Source organism: Taudactylus pleione, unplaced genomic scaffold (assembly GCF_031769625.1).
Source record: "Taudactylus pleione unplaced genomic scaffold, aTauple2 ptg001166l, whole genome shotgun sequence".
Classification (NCBI taxonomy): Eukaryota; Metazoa; Chordata; class Amphibia; order Anura; family Myobatrachidae; genus Taudactylus; species Taudactylus pleione.
In genome coordinates, this window is record NW_028285567.1 from 460,598 (window position 1) to 474,054 (window position 13,457).

Consider the following 13,457-nt stretch of genomic DNA (forward strand, 5'->3'; position numbering starts at 1 on the left):
TTTCTCTCTCTCTTCCCTTCTCTCTTGCACTGAAAAATAAAATAATGCTATAAAGAGCAACTTAAAAGCTTCTTCTAAAAAGCATGACCCCAAAGGCTCTGCGGATCTTTTATTGCTGAACCTTTTTTTTTTTTTTTAAGTGTTTAAAAGCTTTAATATTGAAGGCCTGTCAACTTTGTCCTGATTATTTGGCTTTCAGTTAAAAGGTTTTTGTTGTTCTAGCTTATGCTGCTGCTCTGTTGCCATAGGAACGTGACATCAAGCTGACGTTTTCCTGTTTAAAAGCTTTTAACTAAATTCCAGCCTGTCAGATGTAGGCCCCATTTTATGCTCTCAGGCTTCAAGCTGTTGCAAAAAGGGTTTCATATGTTCTCTTGTCATTCAAATGCTTCAGCTGCACACAGGCACAAGCCTGGCTCGGCAAGGGGATTTAAACTTAAAAACCACCTCTGAGCTGGGGGTCTCTTTTAAAACCCCTCTCAGCTGCTTCAGTCAGCCATGGCTGCAGCCGAGGTACCTGGCTACCTGCTCTCCTCTCAGAGCGAGAAGCACAGGAGGGCCAGGAACTGGACGGACGGTGAGATGAGAGGCCTCATGTTGGTGTGGGAGGAATTTTTCGAGGAGCTGAAGCAGACCAAGAGGAACGCCAAAGTTTATGAGCGCATGGCGAATAAGCTCTTCGAAATGACCGGGGAACACCGCCACGGCGAAGAGATAAAAATCAAAATCACCAACATGACTTTCCAGTACAGGTGAGTTGTTTTGCAGCCTGTGTTTTCTGATTAACCCTCTACACCTTCCCAACCGCAGACTTTTGCGCCTTTGTGAGAAAAATGGCTGCTCGCCGTGGGCCTGCGGAGCAGTGAGCGGCCACCAGAGAGGATTCTGGTCCTTCACTTTTGATCGGTGAGGTTCGATCTCAGCGTTTTTTTTTTCTTCGACATTAAATGGGTCTGTTTCATTTAAACGCAATTAAATGCCCTGATCTTTCAGGTTTGCTGTCTGTGAGCGTAGAGAAGTAGAGAAGTTTTTAATCAGACTAATTACATTGGCCGCACTCACAAAACCACACTACAACGTATACGCTGAAAGAACATTAACCCTATAAATCACAGTTAAATGTTATGCAGATTTTATGCAGAGGAATAATTCTGAAAACTGATATAATAGAGAAAAAAGGGTTTATACATAATACAAACAGTTAAGAGGTCCCAGGTATAAACCAGGAGGAACAAGATCTACATGGATCCTCTGGCGTAAATGCCCCAACAATTTCAGTGTTAATTATTAGGCTTCAATGTTACCTTATTTACCAGCAGACATTTATTATGTTTTTTTTGTAACTTAAGTTTAAGTTTTATAAGAACAGCCAAAAATCCATCACTGACAACATTCGAAAATATTAGCTTTGCTGACAGCACATTCACGTAGGTCTAACAGTAAACTGGATTAATGGACCTCGGATGACTATAATCCCCATCAGGTTATATCTGATGACTGTGGTAGTAGTGTGGTTTGGCTTTTTTGGCATTTTAAATATTCTTTTTCAATACATGTTCTTTTCTAAAGCTGGACGAGTAATGCTAGAGGGAAAGAATTGCATCTAACCTGCCAAAGAAGGAAAAGTGTATTACAGGATAAAAATATCCAAGAACAAACCTTTTAAAATCAAGGACTGTGGGGGGGATAAGGGAAACTGTGAGAACTATGGATGACACAACATGATACTATCGGCCTGATTCCCAGTGTTGAATGCAATGACGATGTTTTCACACATGGAGCGATTTTATGCACCCGCGTGTCTGAGACGCACTGCGCACGTGTCCCGGTACCTTACCATAGTCACATGCTGCAAGTCTTTATTCGCAGTGTGATTGACCGGTAGGGAGCATTTGGGGGAGGCAACGGGGAGTGTCAGGTAAAAACGCAGGAATCTTCACCATTTCGGGGGCGTGTCACATCCTGCATCTGCAATCCTGTACGCAGGAAACATGACTCCGGCATCTCGGTTGCGGCGTCCACTGTGAGTGACCATATATTCACTCTAGGAGCCAATGTTTGCATGATCCGTGCCCGATGCTGCGTATGTGTATGCCAGGCTCGGCCAAAACATTGGTCGCGATCTACCGGTGGCTCGCGGAGCACCTGCAGGTAGATCGTGACCAACTTCCAGCAACTGGGAACGCTGGCCTCTGAAGCGATCAATTTCTAAAGAAGCCTCTGATCACTTCAGAGGACAGCGTTCCCAGTGTTCTGCACTGGGAGGGGAACTAGTACTGGGGGCACTGCATAAGGGGCACTACTTTAGGGCATACTTGCCTACTTTGAAAAAGCATTTCAGTGAGATTGTGAAAGCAGCACCTATGAGCACGACAGTACAGTGGACGCAGGGGCGCATCTACCCATTGGCCAGGATGGCACTCGCCAGGGGCGCCGACCAAAGGGGGGGCACCGCCTGGCAGTGCCACCAGTAGCCAAGGGGTGGACAAGTTCCCCGGGCCCCACAAGTGTAGGGCAGACCGCAGTGAGAGCGGTCTGCCCTACACCGTTTACAAACACACAGCCGCCAGCGGCGGCTGTGTGTTTGTAATAGCAGCCAGCTAATGAGAGTCATTCAGTCTCTCATTAGCTGCTGCGTCGTCCGCTGAGGGAGCAGGCTGGAGCTCACTAATGAGCTACGTGTGCCGGCTCCCCCCACGTGCGTCATGACGTCTCTCCCATCCAGGAGAAGAGCGGCCGGGACTCAGAGCGGACAGCGGCGGTCGCGTCAGGAGCGGGAATCAGGTAAGTTGAATTTTTTTTTGTTCTTTGTGTGTGTGTGTGTAAGCCTGGCACTACAGGGGGGGGGGGGACTGAAATAGGGGATGGCCGCTACTGGGGCACTTTATGGGGGGGTGCCCACTACTGGGGGGGCACTGTATAGGAGTGGCCACTACTGGGGGCAATTTATGGGGGTGGCTACTACTGTGGGCAATTTAGGGGGTGGTGGCCACTACTGGGGGCAATTTAGGGGGGGTGGCCACTACTGGGGGCACTGTATAGGGTGGACTACTACTGGGGGCACTGTAAAGGGGGGGACTACTACTGGGGGGCACTGTATATTAGTGGCCACTACTGGGGGCAATTTATGCGGGTGGCTACTACTGGGAGCACTGTATAGGGGTGGCCAATACTGGGGGCAATGCAACATAGGGGGGATTACTATTGGGGGCACTGCATGGCCCCCCCATGCATGTGCCAGTCCATTACATTGCCAGGGGCGCTTGGATCACTAGATACACTCCTGAGTGGACGTATACTGTATAGCCTGAGAGGTGTGTCATAAAACTGACTTACATCCAAAAGTAAACAAGCTCCAAAGCAGTTGTTCCTCAGTAAGATCTACAGTATTTGTTACTGAAAATACACAGATACATCATTATGCCTTATAACCAACGCAGGAAAATGATCCCATTTGAATGTATATATATATCTTATTTATTTTTATTTTTTTTAAGTAAGTAACAGCTATAAAATGGGGGTAAGGTGCAATCAGGGAGATCGCTAGACTCTTCAGGGAGTCAGGGAGATTGCTACTATTTCAGGAAGTCTCGCGGATATTCAGGGAGAGTTGGCAAGTATGCCTTAGGAGGCACTACTACAGGGGGAATTGCATAATGGGCACAACTACAGGGAGAACTGCATAATGGGCACAACTACAGGGGGTTTTGCATAAGGGGCACAACTACAGGGGGTTTTGCATAAGGGGCACAACTACAGGGAGAACTGCATAATGGGCACAACTACAGGGGGAACTGCATAATGGGCACAACTACAGGGAGAACTGCATAATGGGCACAACTACAGGGAGAACTGCATAATGGGCACAACTACAGGGGGAACTGCATAATGGGCACAACTACAGGGAGAATTGCACAAGGGGCACAACTACAGGGAGAACTGCATAATGGGCACAACTACAGGGGGTTTTGCATAAGGGGCACAACTACAGGGAGAACTGCATAATGGGCACAACTACAGGGAGAACTGCATAATGGGCACAACTACAGGGAGAACTGCGTAATGGGCACAACTACAGGGGGAACTGCGTAATGGGCACAACTACAGGGAGAACTGCGTAATGGGCACAACTACAGGGAGAACTGCATAATGGGCACAACTACAGGGGGAACTGCATAATGGGCAGGGAGAACTGCATAATGGGCACAACTACAGGGAGAACTGCATAATGGGCACAACTACAGGGGGAACTGCATAATGGGCACAACTACAGGGAGAACTGCACAAGGGGCACAACTACAGGGGGAACCGCGTAATGGGCACAACTACAGGGGGAACTGCGTAATGGGCACAACTACAGGGAGAACTGCATAATGGGCACAACTACAGGGAGAACTGCACAAGGGGCACAACTACAGGGAGAACTGCACAAGGGGCACAACTACAGGGGGAACTGCGTAATGGGCACAACTACAGGGAGAACTGCGTAATGGGCACAACTACAGGGGGAACTGCACAATGGGCACAACTACAGGGAGAATTGCACAAGGGGCACAACTACAGGGAGAACTGCATAATGGTCACAACTACAGGGGGAACTGCATAATGGGCACAACTACAGGGGGAACCGCGTAATGGGCACAACTACAGGGGGAACCGCGTAATGGGCACAACTACAGGGGGAACCGCGTAATGGGCACAACTACAGGGGGAACCGCGTAATGGGCACAACTACAGGGAGAACAGCATAATGGTCACAACTACAGGGAGAACAGCATAATGGTCACAACTACAGGGAGAACAGCATAATGGTCACAATTACAGGGGGAACTGCGTAATGGGCACAACTACAGGGAGAACTGCGTAATGGGCACAACTACAGGGGGAACCGCGTAATGGGCACAACTACAGGGGGAACCGCGTAATGGGCACAACTACAGGGGGAACCGCGTAATGGGCACAACTACAGGGAGAACTACATAATGGTCACAACTACAGGGAGAACAGCGTAATGGTCACAACTACAGGGGGAACTGCGTAATGGGCACAACTACAGGGAGAACTGCGTAATGGGCACAACTACAGGGGGAACTGCGTAATGGGCACAACTACAGGGAGAACTACGTAATGGGCACAACTACAGGGAGAACTACGTAATGGGCACAATTACAGGGGGAACTGCGTAATGGGCACAACTACAGGGAGAACTGCGTAATGGGCACAACTACAGGGGGAACTGCATAATGGGCACAACTACAGGGGGAACTGCATAATGGGCACAACTACAGGTGGAACTGCATAATGGGCACAACTACAGGGGGAACTGCATAATGGGCACAACTACAGGAGGAACTGCATAATGGGCACAACTACAGGGAGAACTGCATAATGGGCACAACTACAGGTGGAACTGTATAATGGGCACAACTACAGGGGGAACTGCATAATGGGCACAACTACAGGAGGAACTGCACAATGGGCACAACTACAGGGGAAACTGCATAAGGGGCACAACTACAGGGAGGCATTGTATAAGGGGCTCTCTTACAGGGGCATTGCATAATGGGCACAACTACAGGGGGTCATTGCATAAAGTGCTCTACTACAAGGGGCATTGCATAGGAGGCTCTACTAGAGGGGCATTGCATAAGGGGCACATCTACAGGGGGCAGTGCATGAGGGGCACAACTACAGAGGGCATTGTATAAAGGGCACTCCTTCTCATACATGCCTACTCTCCCGGAAGTCGCGAGATGCTCCTGATCTTTCAGGTAAACCCCCGCACCCCCGGTAGAGTAACCACTTCTCTTGCATTCCTGCCCACTTACTAGTGAAGTGGGCAGAATGGGGCGAATTTTGATGGAAGTAGGTAGTCCCCGAGTAGGGGGTAGGGCTAAATTATACAATTCTACAAGAATTACGACATTTGGACCCACCCCCTACTTATATATGTGCTATTTGCTGCAATTTATTGTGAGGGACGGGCCTTAATGAACACCAGGCACAACCCCCATCGCCGCCCCCCTGTTTCTCCTCCCTTGGAGAAGTGAAAGTGGGGACAGAGCCAGGACAGTAGACAGGGCCAGGACAGAAGTGACAGGGCAGGAAAGAGGGGACAGGACAAAGAGGGCAGGGTAGGACAGAAGTGAGAGGGCCAGGTCAGAGGAAACCAACCCGGGACATAGGTGAAAGGCCAGAGGTGACAGGACAGAACTCCCCCCATCTTGGGCTCACTTGGCACCACCCTCCCTTCCATTACTGGGCACACTTCACAATCCTCCACCTTTCCTGGACACACTTAGAACCCCACCCCCTTTACCAGGCGGACTTACTTTTCCGGGCGCACTGTAGAGCCACCAGGTGCTGGCCGCATCTTGGAGTCCTGCTGTATGGCTGCCACCCGCCATCCACACAGCACTGACACTCTGCAGTCACCGGCACTTCAAGTCTCGGCGATGTTCCGAGTCCCGCCTATATGTGCCTGACCAATGCATTACCACAAGGGCCACGCCCTTCCCGGCTACCCCTGCTTCCAGCGAAGGAGTGGTCACTGGTGCAGCGCAGCGGAGGAGCAGTGGGAGAGGGGAGGGGAGGAAGGAGGGGGAACAGCAGGGGGTCGGGCTTTGTGAGGCTGCTGCTGCATGTCATACAGTGTGACAGGCACAGTGGCAGCCTGCAGCAGCATCAATAGACCGAGCAGCTGCTGCAGGGAGAGCGCCTCTCCAGCCTGGCGCCTCCCTGCATTGTAGGATCTGCTGAGTGTTGTTGTGGCCCCTCGGGGACCCTCTGAACCTCGGGACCCAGGAAGGGGGTACCTTTGTACACCTCTTTCGCCGGGCCTGGCACTACTAAAGGGGGAACTGCATAATGGGCACTACTACAGGGTGCATAGCATAAAGGGCTCTTCTACAAGGGGCATAGCATAAGGGGCTCTACTACAGGGGGAACTGCATAAGAGGCACTACTACTGGGTACATTACATAAGGGGTACTACTGTGGGCAATTTGTATAAGTACCACTAATGTGTGACGTCACTTTCTGCGAGGTCACGCCACCTTTTTGCATGCCAAGCCTCCTTTTTCGGGCTCGGTAGGTCACACAATGTATTTAGCTTTACAAGTAGATAACCGAGTCCAAAAGTCTGGCCACCCCTGATGCATGCAGTTGCGGACAGCTGCAATCGCCCGGGTGAACGTCTCAGTACAAGTCGCGGCCGCTGCCCTATTAGCGTATTTTCGCAAATCTTCAGCTGCGCCAGCAATAGCGTACATCTCTGAATCGAATCAGGGGCAAAGAGCTGAGAGCAGGTCACATACACAATGAATAAAGCAACTTGTAATTGTTATTGAGAGAGTGTGAGAATAGTGGTGCGATCATACATGACCTCTGCTTGTGTGAGCATCCTATGCACTAATACCTAAACTGCCAATCGTGACTTATATTTCTATATCCAATACATGTATGTAACTGAGAAATATTTATTTCCATGTAGAATTTAGGTAAGGTTTGTGGGGTCTGTCATTTATTATTATCCATACCTCTTTCCAAAACATGTTTTCTATTTTATATAGTAACTTCGTAGAAAAATAACTTGAAGCTACATAATCTCCAGGAAGTGCGATTCTGTTGATAGTTGATCTGTTTTATATTATGTTGTTGCTGTTGTCACACTGGTTTCTGGGCAGAGTGACAGAGCCAGGAATGACTTGGGCTAGGAATGTGTGTGTATTGGGATATATTCTGCCTATACACAGACATGCGGGGTGTGAGGTGATAGAGAAGTTATATAAGTACTGCAGTGAGATGACTTGGGCTAGGAATGTGCGTGTATTGGGAATGGGATATACAGTATTCTGCCTATACACAGACACGCGGGGTGTGAGGTGATAGAGAAGTTATATAAGTACTGCAGTGAGATGACTTGGGCTAGGAATGTGCGTGTATTGGGATATATTCTGCCTATACACAGACATGCGGGGTGTGAGGTGATAGAGAAGTTATATAAGTACTGCAGTGAGATGACTTGGGCTAGGAATGTGTGTGTATTGGGATATATTCTGCTTATACACAGACAGGCGGGGTGTGAGGTGATAGAGAAGTTATATAAGTACTCAGTGGCGGGCTGGGCTGGGGGGCAGGGTGCCATGTGCCCCCCGGGCCGCAGCGTCATGTGGGCCGCGGGCCGGTGCAGTCTGTGTCACTGTGACACAGACTGCACCGCATGTGTAGCGCTGACCGGACGGAGCCCGGTCAGCGCTACACAGCACAAACACACAGCCGCCGGAGCCGGCAGCTGTGTCTTTGCTGTAATCAGCAGCCGCTGAGAGTCTGTCAGACTCTCATCGGCTGCCGCTGCTCCCACTGCGGGAGCCATCTTCTGGCTCCCGCAGCTGGTAATGGGAGAGCCGTTGTCATGACAACGTCTCTCCCATCATGCAAAGCGGCCAGAGGAGCCGGTGGAAGCGGCAGGAGCAGGAGTCTCAGGTAATAAGTGTTTTTTTTTTTTAAGTCTCTTCCTACTGGGGGGGGGGCTACTGGGGGCACTGCCAAGGGGGGGGATTACTATGGGGGCACTACCAGGGGGGGATTACTATGGGGGCACTACCAGGGGGGGGATTTCTATGGTGGCACTACCAGGGGAGATTACTACTGGGGGCACTACCAGGGGGGTGGATTACTACTGGGGGCACTACAAGGGGGGGACTACTACTACTGGGGGCACTACAAGGGGGGGAACTACTACTACTGGGGGAACTATAAGGAGGGACTACTACTACTACTACTGGGGGCACTACAAGGGGGGGCTACTACTGGGGGCACTACAAGGGGAGGGGACTACTACTAGGGGCACTGCATAGGGGGGAGGGGACTACCACTGGGGGCACTGCGAGGGACCACTGCTGGGGGCTCTATATAAAGGGCAATACTGGGGGTACTGCATAGGGGGGAGACTACAACTGGGGCCACTATTTAAGGGACATTGCATAAGGGTTACCACTATTGGGGGCACTGCATGGGGGGGTGGACTGCTACTGGGGGCACTGCATAAGGGGGTACCACTATTGGGGGCAGTATATAAGGGGCTTACTACTGGGGGCACAAGGGGCACTGAACAGGGGGGACCACTACTGGGGGCACAAGGGGCACTGCATAGGAGGGGATCACTACTGGGGGCACTACTGGAGGCCTGCATAAGGGTGTTATCTCCTGTGGCACACGGGGGCACTGCATATGGGCACTATGACAGGGGGCTGCCCCTAATCTTTATTTTTACCTTACATTAATCCCATATGGACTCGCCTCCTCCCTGAAACACTTGAGGGGGGGCGGCACCGTAGCACGCACGTTCTTCGGGCACCCTGGCTACACGCTACTCCTCTGCCAGGGCCGCCTGCATGCATTTGCCCCCCCAGGCTAAAAGTTGCCAGCCAGCCCCTGTAAGTACTGCAGTGAGATGACTTGGGCTAGGAATGTGCATGTATTGGGATATATTCTGTCTATACACAGACATGCGGGGTGTGAGGTGATAGAGAAGTTATATAAGTACTGCAGTGAGATGACTTGGGCTAGGAATGTGTGTGTATTGGGATATAATCTGCCTATACACAGACATGTGGGGTGTGAGGTGATAGAGGAGTTATGTAAGTACTGCAGTGAGATGACTTGGGCTAGGAATGTGCGTGTATTGGGATATATTCTGTCTATACACAGACATGCGGGGTGTGAGGTGATAGAGAAGTTATATAAGTACTGCAGTGAGATGACTTGGGCTAGGAATGTGTGTGTATTGGGATATAATCTGCCTATACACAGACATGTGGGGTGTGAGGTGATAGAGGAGTTATGTAAGTACTGCAGTGAGATGACTTGGGCTAGGAATGTGCATGTATTGGGATATATTCTGTCTATACACAGACATGCGGGGTGTGAGGTGATAGAGAAGTTATATAAGTACTGCAGTGAGATGACTTGGGCTAGGAATGTGTGTGTATTGGGATATATTCTGTCTATACACAGACATGCGGGGTGTGAGGTGATAGAGAAGTTATATAAGTACTGCAGTGAGCTGACTTGGGCTAGGAATGTGTGTGTATTGGGATATACAGTATTCTGCCTATACACAGACAGGCGGGGTGTGAGGTGATAGAGAAGTTATATAAGTACTGCAGTGAAATGACGGGTTAGGAATGTGTGTGTATTGGGATATACTCTGCCTATACACAGACATGCGGGGTGTGAGGTGATAGAGAAGTTATATAAGTACTGCAGTGAGATGACTTGGGCTAGGAATGTGTGTGTATTGGGATATAATCTGCCTATACACAGACATGCCGGGTGTGAGGTGATAGAGAAGTTATGTAAGTACTGCAGTGAGATGACTTGGGCTAGGAATGTGCGTGTATTGGGATATACTCTGCCTATACACAGACATGCCGGGTGTGAGGTGATAGAGAAGTTATGTAAGTACTGCAGTGAGATGACTTGGGCTAGGAATGTGCGTGTATTGGGATATATTCTGTCTATACACAGACATGCCGGGTGTGAGGTGATAGAGAAGTTATGTAAGTACTGCAGTGAGATGACTTGGGCTAGTAATGTGTGTGTATTGGGATATATTCTGCCTATACACAGACATGCCGGGTGTGAGGTGATAGAGAAGTTATGTAAGTACTGCAGTGAGATGACTTGGGCTAGGAATGTGCGTGTATTGGGATATACTCTGCCTATACACAGACATGCCGGGTGTGAGATGATAGAGAAGTTATGTAAGTACTGCAGTGAGATGACTTGGGCTAGGAATGTGCGTGTATTGGGATATATTCTGCCTATACACAGACATGCCGGGTGTGAGGTGATAGAGAAGTTATGTAAGTACTGCAGTGAGATGACTTGGGCTAGGAATGTGCGTGTATTGGGATATATTCTGTCTATACACAGACATGCCGGGTGTGAGGTGATAGAGAAGTTATGTAAGTACTGCAGTGAGATGACTTGGGCTAGTAATGTGTGTGTATTGGGATATATTCTGCCTATACACAGACATGCCGGGTGTGAGGTGATAGAGAAGTTATGTAAGTACTGCAGTGAGATGACTTGGGCTAGGAATGTGCGTGTATTGGGATATATTCTGCCTATACACAGACATGCCGGGTGTGAGGTGATAGAGAAGTTATATAAGTACTGCAGTGAGATGACTTGGGCTAGGAATGTGCGTGTATTGGGATATATTCTGCCTATACACAGACATGCGGGGTGTGAGGTGATAGAGAAGTTATATAAGTACTGCAGTGAGATGACTTGGGCTAGGAATGTGTGTGTATTGGGATATATTCTGTCTATACACAGACATGCGGGGTGTGAGGTGATAGAGAAGTTATATAAGTACTGCAGGGAGATGACTTGGGCTAGGAATGTGTGTGTATTGTGATATAATCTGCCTATACACAGACAGGCGGGGTGTGAGGTGATAGAGAAGTTATGTAAGTACTGCAGTGAGATGACTTGGGCTAGGAATGTGTGTGTATTGGGATATATTCTGCCTATACACAGACAGGCGGGGTGTGAGGTGATAGAGAAGTTATGTAAGTACTGCAGTGAGATGACTTGGGCTAGGAATGTGTGTGTATTGGGATATACTCTGCCTATACACAGACAGGCGGGGTGTGAGGTGATAGAGAAGTTATGTAAGTACTGCAGTGAGATGACTTGGGCTAGGAATGTGTGTGTATTGGGATATACTCTGCCTATACACAGACAGGCGGGGTGTGAGGTGATAGAGAAGTTATGTAAGTACTGCAGTGAGATGACTTGGGCTAGGAATGTGTGTGTATTGGGATATACTCTGCCTATACACAGACATGCCGGGTGTGAGGTGATAGAGAAGTTATATAAGTACTGCAGTGAGATGACTTGGGCTAGGAATGTGTGTGTATTGGGATATATTCTGCCAATACACAGACATGCGGGGTGTGAGGTGATAGAGAAGTTATATAAGTACTGCAGTGAGATGACTTGGGCTAGGAATGTGTGTGTATTGGGATATAATCTGCCTATACACAGACATGCGGGGTGTGAGGTGATAGAGAAGTTATATAAGTACTGCAGTGAGATGACTTGGGCTAGGAATGTGCGTGTATTGGGATATAATCTGCCTATACACAGACAGGCGGGGTGTGAGGTGATAGAGAAGTTATATAAATACTGCAGTGAGATGCCTTGGGCTAGGAATGTGTGTGTATTGGGATATACTCTGCCTATACACAGACATGCGGGGTGTGAGGTGATAGAGAAGTTATATAAGTACTGCAGTGAGATGACTTGGGCTAGGAATTAGGGGTGTGCACCGGCCACTTTTCGTGTTTTGGTTTTGGATCTGGATCTTTCTTCGTGTTTTGGATCTGGATTGGTTTTGCCAAAACCACCCTTCCGTGTTTTGGGTTCTGGGTTTTGTGTTTTGGATCTGTATTTTTTTTAAAAAAAGCATAAAAACAGCTAAAATCACAGAATTTGTAGGTTTTTCTGCTCCTATGCTATTATTAACCTCAATAACCTTAATTTCCACTCATTTCCAGTCTATTCTGAACACCTCACACCTCACAATAGTGTTTTTATGTCCAAAACGTTGCACCGAGGTAGCTGGATGACTATGCTAAGCGACACGAGTGGGCGGCACAAACACGTGACCCATCTAGGCGTGAAACTGCAGTGGTAGACAGGATGGCAGTTTGAAAAACTAGGCCCCAAACTGTACATAATGCAAAGAAAAAAAAGAGGTGCAAGATGGAATTGTCCTTGGGCCCTCCCACCCACCCTTATGTTGTATAAACAGGACATGCACACTTTAACAAACCAATCATTTCAGCGCCAGGGTCTGCCACACAACTGTGGCTGAAATGATTGGTTCGTTTGGGCCCCCACAAAACAAGCTGGCAATTAATGTGTCCCTGCACAAACTGGCTCTATGGAGGCAAGATGTCATCCTCATCCTCCTCATCCACCGATTCCTCACCCTCTTCAGTGTGTACATCCTCATCCTCACAAAGTATTAACTCGTCCCCACTTGAATCCACCACCACAGGTCCCTCTGTACGTTCTGGAGGCTGGTCTCCCTGGAAGAGCTGATAATTCATTTTGATGAACATCATCTTCTCCACATTCTGTGGAAGCAACCTCCTACGCCTTTCGCTGACAAGGTTCCCGGCTGCACTAAACACTCTTTCGGAGTACACACTGGAGGGGGGGCAACTCAGGTAAAATAGAGCCAGTTTGTACAGGGGCCTCCAAATTGCCTCTTTTTCCTGCCAGTACAGGTATGGACTGTCTGCCATGCCTACTTGGATGCTGTCACCGATGTAATCCTCCACCATTCTGTCAATGGTGACAGTATCATATGCAGTGACAGTAGACATGTCAGAAATTGTTGCCAGGTCCTTCAGTCCGGACCAGATGTCCAAACT

At 48.9% G+C, this 13,457-nt stretch overlaps 1 protein-coding gene across 1 annotated transcript in view; it reads left to right on the forward strand.

The window, feature by feature from the left end:
- Positions 1-405: 405 nt before the first annotated feature.
- MSANTD1 (Myb/SANT DNA binding domain containing 1) overlaps positions 406-13,457 on the forward strand; it is a 36,600-nt gene continuing 23,548 nt past the window's right edge. Inside the window, exon 1 of the mRNA XM_088462243.1 lies at positions 406-752. Within this exon, the coding sequence (XP_088318369.1) occupies positions 499-752 (254 nt within the window). The 5' untranslated portion in view covers positions 406-498. The remainder of the gene's footprint in view (positions 753-13,457) is intronic.